Source organism: Globicephala melas, chromosome 14, assembly GCF_963455315.2.
Source record: "Globicephala melas chromosome 14, mGloMel1.2, whole genome shotgun sequence".
Classification (NCBI taxonomy): Eukaryota; Metazoa; Chordata; class Mammalia; order Artiodactyla; family Delphinidae; genus Globicephala; species Globicephala melas.
The window spans coordinates 11,770,019-11,792,579 of NC_083327.1; the positions used below are offsets into that span (position 1 = coordinate 11,770,019).

At 34.7% G+C, this 22,561-nt stretch overlaps 1 protein-coding gene and 1 non-coding gene across 9 annotated transcripts in view; both read left to right on the forward strand.

The window, feature by feature from the left end:
- Positions 1-22,561, forward strand: part of SENP6 (SUMO specific peptidase 6) — a 102,244-nt gene that overhangs the window by 38,330 nt on the left and 41,353 nt on the right. For all 8 annotated transcript variants that reach the window (XM_030859322.2, XM_030859323.2, XM_030859324.2 and 5 more), the window contains 2 exons: positions 6,544-6,614; positions 21,655-21,803. In XM_030859322.2, coding sequence (XP_030715182.1) covers positions 6,544-6,614; positions 21,655-21,803 — 220 coding nt within the window. The remainder of the gene's footprint in view (positions 1-6,543; positions 6,615-21,654; positions 21,804-22,561) is intronic.
- LOC115854879 (U6 spliceosomal RNA) lies at positions 2,727-2,830 on the forward strand. The gene has a single exon (XR_004040157.1). It is a non-coding gene; the product is annotated as a U6 spliceosomal RNA (small nuclear RNA).

Genomic DNA, 22,561 nt, shown 5'->3' on the forward strand with positions numbered 1-22,561 from the left:
TCTGCATGTAAATCTCTAAGTGCATCTCCTAAGATAAATCTCTGGGAAAGGATTCTTTGGGCTAGGTTACAGATGTTTTTAATGCTCTTGATAGGTATTGCGAAATTGTTTTGCAGACAGGTGGTACCAATTTATATTAGCATTATAAATTGGTGTCTCAAGGTACCTGAAAATAAAATTATATTCAGATGGTACTGCCTTCCTTAGAATTATGAGAGTCATCTGAAACCGTAGATATAATAAGAGTATAGCAAGATGATAGAATACAAGACTAATAATGTTAATAATTTTTTATTCACTCTGATCAGTTGTGGTATATATTGGAAAGACCAAAATTTCCTTCACAGTAGCAACTAAAATTAAATATTCAGTAATAAAATTAATGATGTGTAGATCCTTTATAAATATATCTAAAGAACCTGATCTGAGGCATATATTAGGTTCCTGGTTGGTTATTTGATATCAGTGCTCCTTAAAATAAACTTAATGCAATTTTAGTCAGAAATCTTGCTGACTTTGTTATTTTAGGAAATTTGGCCAATTGATTCTAAAGTTTATTTAGGAGAGTAAATATTTGAGAAGAGTAAGAGATGAGACTTACTTTATAAAAAGAAGAATAAGTGGGGGAAGAGAAGAATGACATGTCTTACCACATAATAAAGCATACTGTGAAGAAAACAGTGATTGGATATGGAAACATTGGAAAAAAGCCTAGAAAGTAGAGCAGTAAACAGACTAGAGATTCCAAGTATATTCAATTTCCAGCTACCCTGTCTAATCAATAAATGTTTAGTTTACAGTGCCTGAATTATGGTATTTGCACATAGGCTAATATTTTGAATTACTTTATGGTGGCTCTGCATGGTGGCCAGTGGTTCAGTTTTGACATTACCACCCTTGTTCAGCATGATTGTACAATTATTTGACCTGGTAAATACACTTCTACTTACGTACTGCCTCTTAGTTATACACATTTATTACTTCCAAATATTTATCAAGTGCCTGCTGTGTTATAGGTATAAGGATACAGTGATGAACAAAACAAACAAGATCTCTGCTCTCGTGTAGTTTACATTTTGATGGGCAAAAACTGATAATGAACAAGTAAAACACCAAAAAATAAGTTCTGTGTAAAAAAGTATAATTGGATGATGTGGTATAGAGTGACAGTATGGTTTCTTTAGATGTTCAGAGAGACACTCAACTATGAAGCTAACATTTAAGCAAGGACTGAATGAGCAGCAGTCAGCCATACAGTGATCATAGAGATGGCTTTTCCACATAGGGAAGAGGTGGTGCTAAGATATTAATGCTGGAGTGAGTTTGGCATGTTCAAAGAACAGAAAGAAGGACTGCGGGGTGGGTTTGGTTAAGGTCAGCTAGGGCCCCTAGATCATAAAAGGCTTTCTGTAAGATGATCTGAAGAGTTTGGGTTTTTTGTGGTGCACTCACTAGAAGCTTTCAGGTCATTTTAGGTAGGGAAGTGTTATTATTACCTGATAAATCTTTGAGATTTAAAAAAATAATCTTTTGTATATGATTTATAATTTGGCGCAATTAAAAACTTAAGTCAGTGGCATTCAGTTAAGGCTAAGCGTGATTTACTTACCAAATAGAGATACGCTACAAAAGAAAATCAGTAATAATCTTTGACTATTCAAAACTATCTCAGCAAAATCTAGGAATTGGAGAGGTAGAAGGGCAGAAGTAAAAGGTATCTTAAGGCCTTTTTTTTTTTGGAAGGGGGACTGAATGGGGTAGGATGGGGAAGTAAAAGGATTTTAAAGATCTTATCCCCTTAGAGATGATGCAATAGAATATCTTGTTTGAGGAAATAGTTGGAATCTTGAGAACATGTTGATGAACAAAATATGCAGTTGGAATAAGGGTTGAGAGAGGGAAGGTAACTATTTGTTAAATTAACCAGGGAAGGAAAAACAAATGGAAGGTAATTGTGCAAATCAGTAAAAATAGGGGAAAAGAGTGACAATAAACAAATATAAGAAACAACTAATACAGTAAGATGAAAGGAAAACATGAAGTTTATCAGATGCAATAATGATTGTGAGCAGGTCGAATATATTTAATAAGAGAAAACTGGTTGAATTAAACCCAGCTATATCATGTTGTTTACCAGAATCAGATACTTATAAAATAACAATTTGTAAGTAAAGGGATCTCTTGAGTCTTAGACTCAAAAGAAATGCGAACAAAAGGAAAGCATGAGTAGAATTTTAGCAACAAATGAAATAGAATTAAGGATTAGAAGCACTAAATAGTATAACGGAGCACATTTTATAATGGAGACACTCGTGAGAGTGTAAGTAACAACGAGCTGTGTAAAGCTCCCCTAAAATATCTAAAATGCAAGGCGTTCTTGGTTAGAGTACAACTTCGGGAGATTTTAATACATCTCTTCAAAAATTAGATTACAGTTTAAACATGAATTTGGATAATGCATTTTCATGAAAAATGAACACATTTAATTTATTTTATAGGAATTTACATCTTTTGAGATCAGTTCGAGCAATGGAACGATTTATAAAATGAGTTTCAAAACCAACTTAAAAAAAAAAAGCAGCACTCAGATCCTGGTTTCTAATACCACTCTAATAAAAGGAACATGGAGAAACGGCTGATTCTAGGGATGGGTTAGGGAAAACACAAAATGATCATAGAGTATCTTGTAGTATCAGAATCCAAACAGGCATTCAAAAAACAAAGGGGTACTTGCTTCAGCAGCACATATACTAAAATTGGAACGATACAGAGATTTTCATGGCCCTTGTATGAGGACGACATGCAGATTGGCAAAGCATTCCATATTTCTGTAAATTTTATGTATGTTTTATCAGAATTAAAAAAAAAAAATGAGGTCACATGAAAGGAACACAGGAGCCAACTGAAAGAGCTCCCAAGGGCCAAAACTGAAACAATTGGATTATAACCTAAAGTATAAAATAAATATTCATGAGTCATACTGGTATAAATGATTGAATAAGTGATTTATTTATTGAACTATCCTGGGGTTTTTATAAGCTGCATAAAATGAATTGGGGGAAACAGGTGTTTATACAGAAGAATTCCAAATAATATGTGCAGATAGTTTCCTCTTCAGGAAGTAGAATTTAACTACCCCTGCCCCTTTTGTGGGCTGGACTGATTGGACTTGCTTCCAAATAGAATGTCGAAAGGGAAAATAACTTTGGAGTGGAGAAACCTGGCAAACACTACTTTAGCCAGATGATCAAGGATAACCTCACTAGTGATGTAAATCATCGATACCATGTAACCCCTGATATGATGTGATGAGATGGGTACTGTCCACCAAACCTACAACTTCAGTATAATCATGAGAAAAACATCAGACAAACCCACATTGTGGGGCATTCTACAAAATAACTAACCAGTCTCTTCCAAAGTGTCAAGGTCATGAAAAACAGTGGGAAACAAAACAGTCTGGGAAACAAAAAAGAGACTAAGGAGACATGATGACTAAATGCGGTGGATCCTAGATTGGATTCTGGAACAAACAAAGGATATTAGTGGAATAGCTGGCGAAGTTCAAATAAAGCCTGGCATTTAGTTAATAGCAGTGTACAAATGTTGATTTCTTTTTTTGACATATGTATGAGGGTAATGAAGGTGTTAACGTTAAGAAAAACTGGATAAGGGATATAAGAGAATTCTGAATTGTCTTTTCAAGTCTTCAGCAAATCAAATTATTCTAAAATAAAGTTTATTAAAAAAAAAAGGTCTGAAGCCTGTCTAACCTTTAATAAGGAGTCTCATGTTATTTAAAGAGTTCTGCACAGAAGGAAAAAACTCTCCAGTTCACTTTATGCAGCTTGTAAAAACGTTGGGTCCATGAAGTGAGGTTTTCTCTAAAACTTCTATGCAGAACACAAGCCCTCAGAAGCAAAAAAAATGCTCCCGCTTGGTAGAAGACAGAAGATAGGGACACTTCTCTGTTTCTGCTTGGTTTGAGGTAGGAAAGAAAATCCACCAGGAAATTAAATTCTAGCCTTAAGCATCCTAGTAGTTTGGAGTTTGAAATTTTAGTGTCTGTAGAGTGATGGAACTCTCAAATTAAGAAATTAACATGAAATTTCATTTTTGATTACCTAACAAAGTTTCTTTTAAAAACTAAGTTTTAAAGAACACAAGATTATAGCTAGAAAGTTCTTTTAATTCCCTTATTAAACAAATACTACTTTTATTCTGAAATTCTTGTATTCTTGTATTAAACTTAAGGTATGCTTTTATTTCTGTAATTTACTCATTATAATACATTTTTTAAAACAATCTGCTCTGTCTGTATAGGGAAAGATGTAGTAAATATTAGATACAGAATGGCCATAAGGTTTGGAAATGTTGGCAAATATGCATAATTTTTAGCATTACATTACGATAATGATAGGTCATGGATGTTACATGATATATTCAGTGCATTGTTTGTTCCTCATCAGCAGTGCATGGTTCAGTGCACTGTGTCAAACAGCAAAGAGCAGTGTGAATTAGTGCAGCATTTTCAGAAATCCCTGCACATCTATGATATGTTGCCTCCAGTGATTTATGCCAGTTATTACTGAATAAACCTGTGTTTATAGCATACCCCAGAATAAGTAATTAAGCAGACAAAAATCCAAAACATGTATTTCAGATTTTGTGACCACTCTGTCAAATTATTTTGCTTGTTGATAATCCTTAGTATTTAAGAATACCTACTGTTTCTGTTGTCCACTGTTTTAAATATATATAATGCATAGAGGTTTTGTAGTTTAATATAATTGTATCATCGTATTTTGCTTCAGATTTATTGACTCGGTTGCCTTTTATAGTTGGTATCTTTACTTTTCCAGTGTAGAGTTATAGAAATTAGAGATTAAAAAATTGTTTGTTTTAAAGATAAGACTCATATCATTTTTAGTGTGAGCATGTGTAGTATATAAAAACATGCATTTTATTCAAAGCTAAATGTAGTTAGGAGCTGAAAACCTACCTTATTTTTAATAACACTAGTACCACTATCTCTAAGGCAAATTCTCATCTTCACAGCTCGTATCCTCACGAATCTTAAAATTTTGACAGTGTGGAAATTACCCAGTTGTACCAAATGCTGCTCAGTAATAATAATTGAAATGGTGAAAACACCATTACTCATCAATATTGGTGCAGTTTGCCAAGATTCAGATTCTGATGTTGGTATTTAATAGTTGTGTGACCATGGGCAAGTTAATTAACCTCATTGTGCCTCAGTTTCCTCATCTGTAAAGTACTAACAATAGTATATACTTTATAAGGTTATTGTGAAGATTAAAGTAATTATTAGATACAAAGCACTTAGAACAGTACCTGGCACATGATGCTCACTATTTGCTAACTACTGTCACATATACACTACTATCACTACTCTTATTATTTTCTTCTTGTGTCATTTTCATATTTTGTTTTCAATTTAGGTGCTCTGACTTTTACAATATAAGAATATGAAATCCTTACAGGAAAATTCCTTTAGGATTTTTGTTTAATTAATTAATTATATTGCCCTGTGATAAGTATTGATCACTCGGGTGAATGCATTTACAAATAACAGAATAACCTCCTTTAATTCCCCCGTTAAATAAAATGGAAATATTTTTAGAAGCTTTTGTTTAGGATGGGAAGGTAGCTATTGTAGCTCCCTGGTTTATTGCATTTTTTGCAAACCTCCTCCTTTAATGCTTTTATCCCACAATTAGCTATAGGATTCTTGCTTTTCTCCCAAACTATTGTATATTTGGACTTCTATACTATTTTAGGATCCTTATTTACTAAGGATTCCTGTTCAGAATTCTGAAAATTGGTTAGGTGTGAAGTCTGACAATGTAATATATTTTTTAAAGTATAATTATACCCCCATAATGTAGTCATATTATAAGACTAAAATATTTATTTCATGATTTCTAGTTTTGTACACAACATTTTTTGTACTGCTTTTGGAATTATCCTCAAGGACAAGATCTTATTCACTCTTTATTCTTTATTCATTGATCTTTAAACTAGAAACATTTACAGCAAAATTGGGCAAGTTGAGTATTTATTATAAGCTGACTAACTTTTTTTATTCCAAAAATGCATGTGACAATGAAATATTAGGAGTTTTTTTTTAAGTTTTTTTAAACAGATTATGAAGGCAGTTCCAAAAGAAAAATTCTAAAGTTTTGTGTATTGGGGGAATAAATATATAACTTTCCAAAGTGACTACTTTGAAAGGACAAATACTTGTATTTATTTATTAAATATTTGTTTGAAAGACTGCCTGCTGTCAGCTTTCATAGATTGACAGTTTAAATAAAATATAGTCACTGCCCTTAAGGATCTTATAGTGCATTAAGGTTTACTATATTTGGGTAATATAGTGTTACTATTTTATAGTACCACTTTTTATATGACAAGCTATGATTTGCTTTTGGTAAACATATTTTAAGTATTCCCTCTACTTTTTCATTTTAAAAATATATTTTTCTTTTAGACTGAAACTATATAAATTTCTTTTTCTAGGAAAGAATATCCACCTCATGTCCAAAAATTTGAAAGTAATCCTGTAAGGTTAAGTCGGCCCCAAGGTGTTGGTAAGTGTGCAGTTTTTTTTGTTACACCTGTGAAGGGTTTTGAGTAGTTGTAAGGAAGGTAGAATAGGAATATGGTACCAGTTTTAGAATATTCCCAGGTATAATAGGAATATATAGACCCATTTTTTTATAATTGATTTGAGAATTTATTTATTATAATTGTGACCTGAAATCATTGGGGAATGATTCAAGGAGTGCACATTCAGGTGATTATAGTTGGAAATCTTTTTGATTATATTAGCATTGTTGTTAAACTCAGGATCCAAATATTAACTCTAGATGGGTTATAGCTTCAAAATTGTGTTTTGTTTCTCTTTGTTATAATCTTACATTATGTGATTTTCTTGATTAAAATGGTTTTGATCCTAAAATTTAGAATACATTAGGCATTGAATTAAAAAGAGCCCATACCTGATAAAACTGTGCTAATAGTAGATGTTGGAAAATTATTGTAAGTAGAAGTTTATATTTGCATTGAAATAATTTTTAATACAGTGATATATTAAGCAAAAATAAGAGCAGATAGCATTTATGAAAAATGTTTCACCATCAAATTGATGTTCATTATCTAGAATACAGATTCTTAATCTGTGTGTCCATCTTGTTTGTCCCAGACCTTTGCTTGTTTATTTATTTATTTTTTGACTTTTTAAAAATATTACAGTTGATTTACAATATTATATTAGTTTCAGATGTACAGCATTGTGATTCAGTATTTTTACAGGTTATTCTTTATTAAGTTATTACAAGATAATGGCTGTAATTCCCTGTGCTATGGAATATATCCTTGTTGCTTGTATATTTTACGAATAGTAGTTTGTATCTCTTAATCCCATAGGACTTTGCTTATTTAAATAGCATTAGGGGCTCTTATTATCCAAAGTCTAGTGATTTTAAGCAGCTCCAGTGGGTAAGACTCCGTGCTCCCAGTGCAGGGGCCCGGGTTCAATCCCTGGTTGGGGAACTAGATCCCGCATGCATGCCACAACTAAAGAGCTCACATACCGCAACTAAGAGTCCACGTGCCGCAACTAAGAAGTCTGCATGCCACAACTAAAGATCCTGCATGCTGCAACTAAGACCTGGCGCAGCATAAATAGATAGATAGCAGCTAGGTTTTCCTGACTGCCAGCAGTTTGTTGTTTCTGTTTTTTTTTTTTTTTTTGAAGCACCTGTATTTTTCTTTTAGTTTGGGTGAAAATCTTTTATGCATATATTGAACATATCCTATTTTATAAAGAGTATATTCCAAACTTAGCTTCATCCTTTCTTAACAACTTTGCAGTTATGAATGTGAATTATTATACTTCACAATGCATAGTTCTGTTCACTAAGTTTATTAAGTGTAGTAATAATGATTAGCCTCTTTAACATTCATACCTTAAACCTTTATTGAATTCTTAATCTGCCCTAGATGCTGAGTCAGTTGCTTTACATTCATTATTTGTTTTTATCGTGGCTCCCTACCCAAGATCTCAATAAGCTAAATTCAACTTTACCTACATTTTGTACAGAGGAGCAAATTGAGGCTCGGAGGGATTACACTACTTGCTCAAGGACACAGACTAGTATTGGAATCCAGGTCTATTTAATGCTAAAGGCCATGCATTCTCTTAACCACTGTGCTTTACTATTTTCTCCTTAGATCAGAAAGAAACTTACTCCTAATCCTCAGGGAAGAACTGCACAATAAGTACTATTATCATTCCCTTTACACAGATGCATTTCAGTAAGTTAAGTGATTTGGCCCATTATATGGTTTTAGATACCAATCAGCCCCAGACTTTTTTGAAAAATTTTTTGTTTATTCAATAATATTCATTAAGTAGATAAGAATAACCTTTTTTTAAGAAAAACTTTTTATTTTGAAATCATTTTAGACTACTGAAAAGTTATTAAAATAGGACTCATTTACCCTTTACCCAGCTGCTCCTAATGTTAACATGTTACAATCATGGTACATTTACAAAACTAAGAAATTGGCATTGGTATAACATTCTTAACTAAGCAACAGACCTTGGTCTCATTTCACCAGTTTTTCACTGGTAACTTTTTTCTGTTCTAAGATCTAGTTTGGGATCTTACATTGCATTTGTTTGTCACATCTCCTAAGTTTCCTTGACAATTTTGAAGAGTAATGGACAGTTACTTCATAGAATGCCTTTCTGTTTGGAAGTTTATATGATGTTATCTTATGATTAGATTGAGGCTATGCATTTTTGGCAAGACTTTCATGAAAGTGATGTTGTGTCTTTTTCTACACATTATATCAGGGGTTGTATGATGTTGATTTGTCTTACTGCTGGTGATGTTAAACATGATACCTTGGTTAGGTGGTTTCTGCTGGGTTTCTCCACTGTAGAATTATTTTTTTTCCCTTTGTACTTAATAAAGATCTTGGGAGAGATACTCTGACACTATGCAGATACCCTCTTTTTCCTCAAAATTGCACCCACTGATTTTGCATCTATTGGTGGATCTTGCTGGCAACAATTATTACTTGGTGTTTATCTAATGGTAATTTTCTGTTTTCTTCATTTCTTTTACATTTATTAATTGAAATTCTTTTGTAGGAAAGAGCTGTACCGTCTCCTTTACTTACCTATTCAGTTTATGCCTGTGGACTCATAATAAAGTGTGTGTGTAAATACATACTTACATACATATATATATATATACACATACATATATATACACACATATACATATATATATAACATATATATGTTATATATATGTGTGTGTGTGTGTATATATGTGTATCTATCTATCTATATCTATATCTATATATATATATAGGGTTGGCCAAAAAGTTTCTTTGGTTTTTAAGCAAAAATAAAAGACACATTTTTCATTTTCACCAAGAACTTTATTGAACAATGTATTCACCCTTTTGTTCCACTACCTTCTGCCATTTTTCAGGCAACTTCATAATTCCATGTTCCCAAAACTTTTTATCTTTTCGAACAAAGAACTGTACCAGTTGCCTTTTACAGTCTTCCGGAGAATGGAAATTTTTTCCATTAAGAGAATTTTGTAAAGGCCAAAATAAATGTAAATACAAAGGTGCAATGTCTGGTGAATACAGCGGATGAATCAGAACTTCCCAGCCAGGCTGTAACAGCTTTTGCCTGGTCATCAGAGGAACATGCGGTCTTGCGTTATCCTGATGGAAGATCATGCGTTTTCTGTTGACTAATTCCGGATGCTTGTCGTTGAGTGCTGCTTTCAGTTGGTCTAATTGGGAGCAGTACTTGTTAGAATTAATCGTTTGGTTTTCCAGAAGGAGCCCATAATAGGGGACTCCCTTCCAATCCCGCCATATACAGAACATCACCTTCTTTGGATGAAGACTTGCCTTTGGTGTGGTTGGTGGTGCGTCATTTCACTTGCCCCATGATCTCTTCCGTTCCACATTAGTGTACAGTACCCACTTTTCATAGCCCGTCACGATTTGTTTTAAAAATGGAACGTTTTCGTTACAAGAATCATATGGAGAAATACGCTCAAGGTTTCTTCCGCTTAACTTCTGTGGATCCCAAACATCAAAGCAATTAACATAACCAGGCTGGTGCCAATGATTTTCAACTCTTGATTTGGATATTTTGAGTATGTTGGCTATCTCTCGCGTGGTATAATGTTGATTGATCTCAATTAATGTCTCGATTTGATTGCTATCAACCTCAAGTGGTCTACCTGACTGTGGAGCATTGTCCAGCAAGAAATCTCCAGCACGAAACTTCACAAACCACTTTTGACACATTCGCTCAATCGCAGCACCTTCCCCATACATTGCACAAATCTTTTTTTCGTTTCATTTGCGTTTTTAACCTTTCTTGAAATAATAAAGCATAATGTGCCAAAAATGTTGCATTTTTCTTCCATCTTCAATATTAAAATGGCCACACAAAAATTCACCAATTTTGATAAGTTTTTTTTAAATGCACACTGATATGACAGCTGTCACAACACAGTCTAACAATATTGTTTCAAATGAATTTAAAGACAACTAAGCTACTAGAGGCAGCCTATGGAAAAAACGAATGAACTTTTTGGCCAGCCCCAAATATATATACACACACACACAATCATGTGGACAGGTAATATTTGTAAACTTTGGGAAAGGGATATTGGTATATTTAGCTTGTAAACTACAGCTGCTTTGTGTTAGGTAGGTACACGTATACTTGGGTATAGTATGAATGACAGTGCTATAACAATATTGCATATATTGTTGCATAAAGATTGCATTTTATTTTAGGATTTCCTTTGGAGATAGTTATTTTTTTTTAAATAAATTTATTTATTTTTGGCTGTGTTGGGTCTTCGTTTCTGTGCGAGGGCTTTCTCTAGTTGTGGCGAGCGGGGGCCACTGTTAATCGTGGTGCGCGGGCCTCTCACTGTGGCGGCCTCTCTTGCTGCGGAGCACAAGCTCCAGACACTCGGGCTCAGTAGCTGTGGCTCACGGGCCCAGTTGCTCCGCGGCATGTGGGATCTTCCCAGACCAGGGCTCAAACCCGTGTCCCCTGCATCGGCAGGCAGATTCTCAACCACTGCGCCACCAGGGAAGCCCGGAGTTAGTTTTTAAAATGGTGAGATTTCAAACCCCAGGATCAATAGTTACTGGCATAGCACCTGGAATAATTTTCTCCTAAAAAGAAATCACTGTCTTTTTATAGTTCTTAACACTTAAAGTAACTTCCTTTATTATTGTTTTTCTCCTTTATTTTGCATTTAAGAGGCGCTTAATATGAATTATAGCCATTTATTAGCACTAAGCTAACGAGCATTGATAAGCAGTTCTCTAGGATTAAATTAAAGCTTGTAAACTATTAAGTATAATTTTTGGATAGATCAGATATCCTATTGCTTTTTTGTTTGGTGTTCTTTTTATATTTTTTCTAAGTATGTAAAATAACAACATATAACTATAAATTAAGATCTTATTTTTTTCTCTATTCATTCGTTTCTTAAACTTCCTTTTTGTTTTCCAGTCTGTTCTTTGTGTTCTTGTCAGAGAATTAATAGACGTTATATACTGTCTCTGAGTGAACATTTAATTATATTCTTAATGTAATTACATTATGATTTCAACCTAAATCACCTGACTTAGCACTCGTGCAGAAGTATTTAACTCGTGCAGAAGAAAAATATCCGCTCACTCTTAACCAGTCAGGGTATCTTCTCCTGGTACTTTAACATATAACTTGCTAGACTTCTATGCATATATACCCTTTTTTTTTTTTAAATGCGTTTATACTATGTTTACTGTTCTGTAACTTGCTTCTTACTTTGTTACATTATTATCCGGTTTCTATACTCTCATTAAAAGATATTGGAATATCAGAAGAAAACCAGAATGAAAAACACAATTAAGGGAAGTTTAAGAATCAAGTAGATGAATTTATATATAGTGGACTTGACAAGTTAATATAGCCAAGTCTCTGTGGTCATTTTTTTCATGAATGCATAGTGACCCACTATATTTCTGTACCATAATTTAGATTTTTAATATTTTGATATTATATACATTATTAATAATTTAGCTCATATTATGTATTTTATCTATTATTTACTTAGGTCAAATCCCTAGAAATAAAATTATAAGGACAAAGTTTATGCACATTTTAAAGACTTCTAATATATTACTGCCAAAATGCTTTCTGTAAAGGGTGTCAGCTCCCAGCAAGCAGGATCTGAGTATGCCTGTTTTCTCACATGCTCCTCAGCGACAGTAGATATTACTATCCTTCAGGCTTTGCCAGGCTGATAGGGAGGTAGTATTTGGTTTTTTAAAAATTTCCTCATTACTGACGAAGCATTTTATGTGTTCAGTGGCCATTTGGATTTCTTCTTTTATTCATGTCTGCCTGTTGTCTCCTTTGCCTGTTTATCACATATTTCGCATAGACAAAAGTGATTTTTAAGGAGGTTGTAATGAGAATGTGATATATGACTGCCATTTTATTCTATACTGAAAACCAGTCATAGTAACAGCTACACGATGGAGAAAACCAGCTGTTTTTCTAATTAGTCTTTCTCTTTTGACAGATGATAGAAATAACTTAAAAGCAAATAAATAACCATAATAAAGATAGTTGTTTGTGTTCTAACTATCCTTGAGGTATATAGTTTCCGGCAGATTAGTAATATCACGACTAAATTTTCAAACAAAAAAGTTAAGGGCTGTCCTTGCCCCACCCCACCTCCGACTTCTATTATGAAAATTTTCAAAGATACCAAAAAGTTGAAAGACTTTCACAGTGAATACACATATATCTACTACATAGATTCTACAGTTAACACTTTTCTATACTTAACTTTATCACATATCCGTGTATCTAATCATCCATTTATATATAAACATCTTATTTTTTTCCAATGTATTTTAAGTAAGTTACAGACACCAGTACAGTTTACTCCTAAACACTTCAGCAGGCATATCATTATCTAGAGTTCAATATATGTTTTAGTTTTCTTTTTCTTTTTTGAAATAAAATTTACATACAATGAAATGCACAAGTCATAAGTGTACAGTTAAGTACATTTTGACAAGTACACATACCTTACTAACCCAAAGCCCTGGGAAGACATAGTACAAATGATATCATCACTGCAGAAAGTTCCCTCATGTTCCTTTCAGTTACTCCTCATCCCTGCCCCTTCAAAGGTAACTATTTTCATATAAGTGGAATAATACAATGTGTACTCTTTGTTGTAAGTCTTTTCACTCTGGATAGTTTTTTTGAGATTCACCCATGTTGTTGCATGCATTAGTAATTTGTTACTTTAGTGTTCCATTGTATGGCTGTATCAGTTTGCTTATCATTCTCCTGATGATGGACACCTGAGTTGTTTCCAGGGTTTTTTTGTTTTTGCAGTACGGGGGCCTCTCCCTGCTGTGGCCTCTCCCGTTGCGGAGCACAGGCTCCGGACGCACAGGCTCAGTGGCCATGGCTCACGGGCCCAGCCGCTCCGCGGCATGTGGGGTCTTCCCGGGCCGGGACACAAACCCGTGTCCCCTGCATCGGCAGGCGGACTCTCAACCACTGCGCCACCAGGGAAGCCCATCCAGGGGTTTTTTGTTTGTTTGTTTGTTTTAAGATTATGAGTAAAGCTACTATAAATGTTCTTTTTATGGAGGACATTTTTTTTTAAGTTTAGGTTTTAAAATTTATTCTAAAGATCCAACCTATTAATCACTTTTACTTGTCTCATAATATCTTCCATATTCTTACCTTTGCTGCGTATCTGGAAATAGTGTGGTATATTAAAAAGACATTGAGCTAGAAAATCCAGCAGGAAATATCCCACTTTTTTTTTTTTCATTGACGTATATAGTTGATTTACAACTGTTGTGTTAGTGTCTGGTGTACAGCAAAGTGATTCAGTTATAAATATATATTCTTTTTCATATTTTTTCCATTATAAGTTATTATAAGATATTGAATATAGTTCTCTGTGCCCTGTAATAGGGCCTTGTCTTGTTGTTTATCTATTTTATATATAGTACTTTGTATCTGCTAATCCCAAACTCCTAATTTATCCCTTCCCCACTTTCCTCTTTGGTAACCATAAATCTGTTTTCTCTGTCTGTGAATCTGTTTCTGTTTTTTGTTTTGTTTTTTTAATAAGTGCATTTGTATTATATTTTAGATTCCACATATATAAGTGATATCATATGATATTTGTTTTGTCTTAGTATGATAATCTCTAGGTCCATCCATGTTACTGCAAATGAGGTTATTTCATTCTTTTTTTATGGGGAAGTAGTATTCCTGTGTGTGTGTGTGTGTGTGTGTGTGTGTGTGTGTATACACACATATCAATCTTCTTTATACATTCATCTGTTGATGGACATTTAGGTTGCTTCCGTGTCTTGGCTGTTGTAAATAGTGGTGCTGTGAACATTGGGGTGCGTGTATCTTTTTGAATGAGAGTTTCCTCTGGATATATGCACAGGAATGGGATTGCTGGGTCATATGGTAATTCTATTTTTAGTTTTTTAAGGAACCTCCATACTGTTCTCCATAGTGGCTGCACCAATTTATATTTCCACCAACAGTGAAGGAGGGTTCCCTTTTCTCCACACCCTCTCCATCATTTCTTGTTTGTGGACTTCTTAATGATGGCCATTCTGACTGGTGTACAGTGATTCCTCATTGTAGTTTTGATTTGCATTTCTCTGATAATTCGTGATGTTGAGCATCTTTTCATGTGCCTATTGGCCATCTGTATAACTTCTTTGGAGAAATGTCTTTGTCCTCTGCCTGGTTTTTGATTGGATTGTTTGGTTTTTTTCGTTATTGAGTCATATGTGCTGTTTGTATATTTTGGAAATTAAGCCCTTGTTGGTTGCATCATTTGAAAATATTTTCTCCCCGTCCATAGGTTGTCTTTTTGTTTTGTTGATGGTTTCCTTTGCTGTGCAAAAGCTTATAAGTTTGATTAGGTCCCATTTGTTTCTTTTTGCTTTTACTTCTATTGCCTTGGGAGACTGACCTAAGAAAACATTGGTACTATTTATGTCGGAGAATGCTTTGCCTGTGTTCTCTGCCAGGAGCTTTATGGTGTCTCGTGTTAATCTTGGTGTTTGTTTTGTGTGGTCTTGGGTAAACACTCAGTATTCACCTTCTCATCCCCAGAAGGGGGCATTCAGTGAAAGCAAGAGTGTCACATAGGTTTCATCTCAAGTACCTCCCTGGAGTACTTTGTTGAGGGTTTGGCACAGTTTAGCAAAAATGACTTCCATGATCAGTTAGCTGCTAAAACTTCCATGAGCCTCTTGTTGTTAGGCATTTGCCATTCCTGGACCAGTCAGGTTTTAAATCTTTTGCCATATTATGTTTCTGGCTATAATTTGAAGCTAGTTAATTTTCACATGAATTGTCATAATCTTCTCAAGTGTTTTTCTCTTTCCATGGAAGATAGAATCCCAAAGGAATTTCTTAATCCTGACATTGACATTAACTTATTTATGCTTATTGTCTCTTTGTAGATCTACTCTAGTTTCCCATACACTGTCAGTCATTTGCCATACTTCCACATCACGTTGGTTTCAGAAGTTTCATCTTAAAACGTCTAATTAATGTCATTCTTTGCATTTTCTTTTTTTGATAAGGACCTCAGTAGAAATTCATTACTTCACATTCACCAGAGGCTTCATATAGGAGGGAAGCCTTTTAAGTGTGATCAGCGTGGTAAGAGTTTTAGTCGGAGTTCAGTACTTAACGTTCATCAGAGAGTCCACACAGGAGAAGAACCATGTAAGTGTGATGAGTGTGGTAAGGGCTTCAGTCAGAGTTCAGATCTTCGAATTCATCAGTTAGTCCACACGGAAGAAAAGTCCTATAAATGTGATGACTGTGGTAAGGGCTTTACCCAGCACTCAAATCTTCAAATCCGTTAGAGGGTGCACACAGGAGAGAAGCCTTACAAATGTGACGACTGTGGGAAGGACTTTAGTCACAGCTCAGATCTTCGCATTCATCAGAGGGTCCATACGGGGGCGGGGGGGGGGGAGCCCTATACTTGTCATGAATGTGGGAAGGGCTTCAGCAAGAGTTCCAAACTTCACGCTCACCAAAGAGTACATACTGCAGAGAAACCCTATAAATGTGAACAGTGTGGGAAGGGCTTCAGTCAGCATTCACATCTTCTCATTCATCAGAGAGTCCATACAGGAGAAAAATCTTTTGTTTCTCTTTGGTTATCCTCTCCTCTCTACAGATTGACCTCCTGTTTACTCACTCTGTGTATGCTTATAATATTCTTTGCATTTTTTGTCTCTTTCCTTTAGTTCCTTATAGATAATCTTGATTTAGGAGGTCAAGATTTTAAAATCGTTTTTCTCTATTATCTTTTTTTTTTTCCCCGTTTTTGGTGCCAAAATTTATTTTCTTAAAAATCTAAAAACCTCTTAAAATCATTTTGTAATAACACAGTGATACAGAAGAGCTTCCATATTACAGATGTAAATTCAATGAAGAAGGGTATACTGGTATATATAAACTGTTGTAAAATAAGCTTTGGGGGAACATATGAACATTAGGTGTTCAGTATGAACATTTTATATTTTCAGGTGAGGTGCAGGTGCAGAAATCTGAGATTACTGATTGCTAGAACATTATTTAATTGAGCCCATGAAATGATAACAGGGTTGGGATTTTTAGGCCATAAATGAGGATTAAGTACAACGTTGAAGGCAATATTTAAAATGCCATCTTAGGGGGTATAAACCTTTAAGTTGGGAAAGCAATTTCCTTTTTACCTGATTTCTCAAAATTAATTTCTCCAAAATTAATTTTCTCGAAGTAATTAGTGAGCCAATTCATAGTATTAGCTTATTTAACATTAGCTCTTTGGGTACTTTATATATTGGTTCTGTGGTTTTTTTGGTTTTTTGTTTGTTTTTTGTTATCTATTTTGTGTATAGTAGGGTATATTTGTCAGTCCCAATCTCCCAATTTAACCCTCCCCCTGCCCCTCTAGTAACCATAAGATTGTTTTCTATATCTGTGACTCTATTTCTGTTTTGTAAATAATTTCATCTGTACCATCTTTTTAGATTCCACATATAAGCGTTATCATATGATATTTGTCTTTCTGTGTCTGACTTACTTCATTCAATATGACAATCTCTAGGTCCATCCGTGTTGCTGCAAATAACATTATTTCATTCCTTTTTATGGCTGAGTAATATTCCATTGTATATATGTACCACATCTCCTTTATCCGTTCATCTGTCAGTAGACACTTAGGTTGCTTCCATGTCTTGGCTATTGTAAATAGTGCTGCTATCCACATTGAAGTGCATGTATCTATACATAGAAAATCGTAAAAATGCTACAAAAAACTACTAGAGCTCATTAATGAATTTGGTTAAGTTGCAGGACACAAAATTAACACACAGAAATCTGTTGCATTTCTGTACACTAACAATGAAATATAAGAAAGAGAAAGTAAAGAAACAATCTCATTTACCATTGCAACAAAAAGAATAAAACACCTAGGAATAAACCTGCCTAAGGAGACAAAAGGCCTGTACTCCAAAAACTATAAGACGTTGATGAAAGAAATCGAAGATGACACAAACAGATGGAAAGATATACCATGTTCTTGGATTGGAAGAATCATTGTTGTCAAAAATGACTATACATGGGCTTCCCTGGTGGCGCAGTCGTTGAGAGTCCACCTGCCCGATGCAGGGGACACGGGTTCGTGCCCCGGTCTGGGAAGGTCCCACATGCCACGGGCTAGGCCCGTGAGCCATGGCCGCTGAGCCTGTGTGTCCGGAGCCTGTGCTCCGCAACAGGAGAGGCCACAACAGTGAGAGGCCCACGTACCGCAAAAAAAAAAAACGACTATACTACCCAAGGCAAACTACAGATTCATGCAATCCCTGTCAAATTACCAGTGGCATTTTTCACAAAACTAGAACAAAAAAATCTTAAAATTTGTATGGAAACACAAAAGACCCTGAATGGTCAAAGCAATCTTGAGAAAGAAAAATGGAGCTGGAGGAATCAGGTTCCTTGACTTCAGACTATACTACAAAGCTGCAGTCATCAAAGCAGTATCGTACTGGCACAAAAACAGATATATAGATCAATGGAACAGGATAGAAAGCCCAGAGATAAACCCACGCACCTACAGTCAATTAATCTACAACAAAGGAGGCAAGACTATACAATGGAGGAAAGACAAGTCTCTTTCAATAAATGGTGCTAGGAAAACTGGACAGCTACATGTAAAAAAATGAAATTGGAACATTCTTTAACACCATACACAAAAATAAACTCAAAATGCATTAAAGACCTAAATGTAAGGCTCGGTACTATAAGACTCTTTGAGGAAAACATAGGGAGAACATTCTTTGACATAAATCGCAGCAAGATCTTTTTCGATCCACCTCCTAAAGTAATGAAAACGAAAACAAAAACAAAAACAAATGGGACCTAATTAAACTTAAAAGCTTTTGCACAGCAAAGGAAACAATAAACAAAACGAAAAAACAACCCACAGAATGGGAGAAAATATTTGCCAATGAAGCGACCGACAAGGGATTAATCTCCAAAATATACAAACAGCTCATGAAGCTCAGTAACAAAAAAACAAACAACCCAATCAGAAAATGGGCAGAATATCTAAATAGACATTTCTCCAAAGAAGACCAAAACATACAGATGGCCAAAAAGCACATGAAAAGATGCTAACATCACTAATTATTAGAGAAGTACAATGAGGTGGCCATCATCAAAAAAAATCTACGAACAATAAATGCTGGAGAGGGTGTGAAGAAAAAGAAACCTTTCTACACTGTTGGTGGGAATGTAAATTAGTATAGCCACTGTGGAGAACAGTATGGAGATTCCTTAAAAAACTAAAAATAGAGCTACCACGTGATCCAGCAATCCCACTCCTGGGCATATACCCTCAGAAAACCACAATTCGAAAAGATACGTGTACCCTAATGTTCATTGCAGCGCTATTTACAATAGCCAGGACGTGGAAGCAACCTAAATGTCCATTGAGAGAGGAATAGATAAAGAAGATGTGGTACATATAAACAATGTTTTTCTCTATTATCAATAAAAATTTTCAGTTTCTCTCAGGGCTTGGACCCCTTGTTTCCCGCCTTGTTAATTGTGTTAAGAGATAGAGAAAAATGTGACATAGACATGATGAGATAGCTGTAGTGGAGAGAAGAGTGTGAGTATATGATCAGGATTGAAATGATAATAGTTTTTAAAATGTCAGTCTCTGAGTAGGGCCTGGCAGGAAAATGATATAGAGACATACTTGAGCAAAATGATTTGCAGTGATATTGTGGGGATTACAAAGATTCCTAAAATACGTTTAAAAGGAAAAAGCTCTCTTGTGTACGTACAAAAATTTAATTAGCAAGACCAAGAAAAGTTGGAGGAGAAAAAAAAAAACCCATGTTTTAAGACAGCTGTCTCTGTAAATTAAATTATGCCAATAATTGGTTGTGTATTCCACACACAACCAATGTGTATTTTCTGAATTCCAAATCTTGTCTGCCTCCTTTTTTACTTGGTGCCACATTCTAGTTCTTTAATACTCATTTGTATGGAAACTGCTTTTTATATCCAGTCCATCTAACAAAGTAAGTTAGCCTTCATAGGAATATAGCTAACAGCTAGGTGCTTTGACTGGAGCAGCTGGTCTGTAACCTCAGGTATTCTTGGGAGCAGCTTTCCTTTCCTCTCCCTAGCTGAATCCTTATGTTTCTAGATCTGTGACTGTATCAGTTTCTCTGTGTGACAGAGTTAAGACATTTTCCGAGGTGACATAGTACTAACATCCCTTCCTTTCAACCATGTGATTTCATCTTTTTTGAATGTGTCATATAGTCTTTTCTGATGTGATTCATTAATCCAGTAAACACTTTTTCAGCCCCTACCTTGTACAGTTTCTAAACTCTGAGAAAACAGGTGACTAAAACATGATTTCTGCTCTTCCAGAGCTGACAGTATAATGAGAGGAAACAGATCAGTGCAAATAATTAGCTTAAAATAAAATGAGTACTAACAGCAGTATGGATAAAGTGCTGTGGAAGCTCTGAGTATTTGCTTCATCATGCTTCGTGTGGGATAGAGGTAGCTTCGTAACAAAGAATAGTTTGAATTTACTAGATAAGTAGGGAGGGCTTTGCTTGTGAAGAGAACAGCATATATATAAGAGGGTGAAAGAAAACATCCTGGAGAAATGCACGTATTTGAGGTATAGTATTTTTGGAATTAAGACTGGAACATCAGTGCAGCCTTCTGCTTGGCAGGATACGGGGTTTAGACTTTTTTCCTTAGCTAATGGAATCATTGAAAGATTTTAAGCATTAGAATGGTAGAATCATATTTGAAAGATGACCTTGGCAGTAGGGGAGAAGGATTTGAAGCAAGCAAAATTGGAGTGAGGGAGATCATTTTAGGTAGGAGTTAAGCATCTGAAATATAGTGGCAGTGGAGTTGGAGAGGAAGGAATGAGTTCAAGAGCTGTTAGTAGAATTCACTTGACTGTGAGAAAGGAGACACAAGGACAAGTCAACGCTTACTCAGATTTCTAGCTTTGGTGTCCAGGAAAATAAAGGTGTTCAGACTGGACAATGGATGGGAAGGTGGAGTCACTCAGTGGGACTCTGTGATTGCACTAAACCAGAGTAATTGCATGGGTTTCTTAAGACAGTATTGTATACCAAGCTCAGAAAGATAATGCTAATTTTTATGTGTAGATGATCTCCTTATTTAAAAAAAATCAGAAGATAAGAGGATGTAAAAGATAGGAAAACGGAAATATTTAACAAACTTGGAATTTTGCAGGTAGAGTATTTTAGTTTGTAGATTCATTAACTTTTGTTTTAGAAACGTGTTCAGTTTTCTTTGCTGATGAAGTCAGATTGTAATAAATTTTAAATTGTTCTGTTTGGCGTTCATTAAATCATTTAAAAATTCGAATTATGAATTAATTAGAAATGAAAATGATTGAATTTACATTGAAAAATAATGAAGAAAATTCTCTTTTGTGTGTCTTAAATTTAAAAAACCATTAAATCGAGAATTAGTTTAGTTTCCTTTATCTAAACAGTTGTACCCAATGTTTGAATTCAAATTTTTCTCATTACCAATCTAAGAAGAGTAACCAACTTAGGGGAGAAAAAAATGTGTGTGTATGTGTGTGTGAGAGAGAGAGAGAGAAAGAGAGAGAGAGATTCAGTGCAGGAAGTGCTCTTCTGCCTTAGTTACACAGAATAAGCTGAAGAGAATATTGGTACACTTGATGAAAATGGTCCACAGTTTGGGGGCTGGCAGAGAGATCCTGGTAAAGAAAAGGCAGGAGCAACCAGGAGATGGCCACTGGCTCTGACCTAAAGTTCTGTTTTTCTTTATTGTACATATTGAAACATTAGTTTATTTTAACTAAAACATAATTTGATAATATAAGTCAGTATTTTTTCATAGCAAAAGATCATGAGGAATTTATAAAGTTTAATTGCAGTACTTTTTTTTCCCCCTTCCTTTAGATCGTATAATGAAAAAAACAGAAGAGTCTGAATCACACCTGGATTCTGAAATTAAAAGGAAAGTTGCACAGAAACGTCACAGTAGTACATGTCAGTCTACCCCACATTCTCTGTCTCCTGCTTCCAAAAAATGTTTAACTGATTTAGAGGTGGGTAGAGAAATTATTCTTTGTTGCTAATCAATTGGTATTTTTATTAATATTATTTTTAGTATTTATTAAATTCTAGGTGACCTTTTGAATAGGACTGGAAGAGAACTAGAAAAGTTATTTAGGCAAACTTTTCTGCCTTCACTAGATCATTTTTCAATTATCAAAAATCCAGAATGTATATCTTTCTGAAAAGAATTTGTAAGTACCTCCCTGCAGCATACTTCAAATGATTGCTCTCAATCAGAAGTTTTTAGAAATAAGTTTAAATTTATAGAAAAAATGATAAGTATCCACATATTATTCCATTTAATTCCCCAGTTTTCCACATTTGCTTTATTGTTCTCCCTCACTCTGCCTTCCTTTGTGTGTGTGTGTGTGTGTGTGTGTGTATTTTTCTGTACCATTTGAGTATAAGTAAGGCAGAATGCCCATTTACTATATAATACTTTAGTGTGTGTTTCCTTAAAAAAAAAAAATTCTCCTATATAACCAGAGTACAACTGTCAAATATTTTTAATTAACATGGATCCAAAATTATCATCTAATCCACAAACTTCACTCAGATTTTCCCTAACCAGTGTCCTTTATGGGAACAGGATCCAGTTCAGGATCATGTACATTTAGTTGTCATGATCTTCAGTCTTCTTTAATCTGGAATAATTCCTTGATATTCCCTTCTCGTTAATAACCTTGATATTTGTAAGGAATATAGGCCTCTTACTTTGTACCTCAAGTTGGGTTTGTCTAATGGTTCA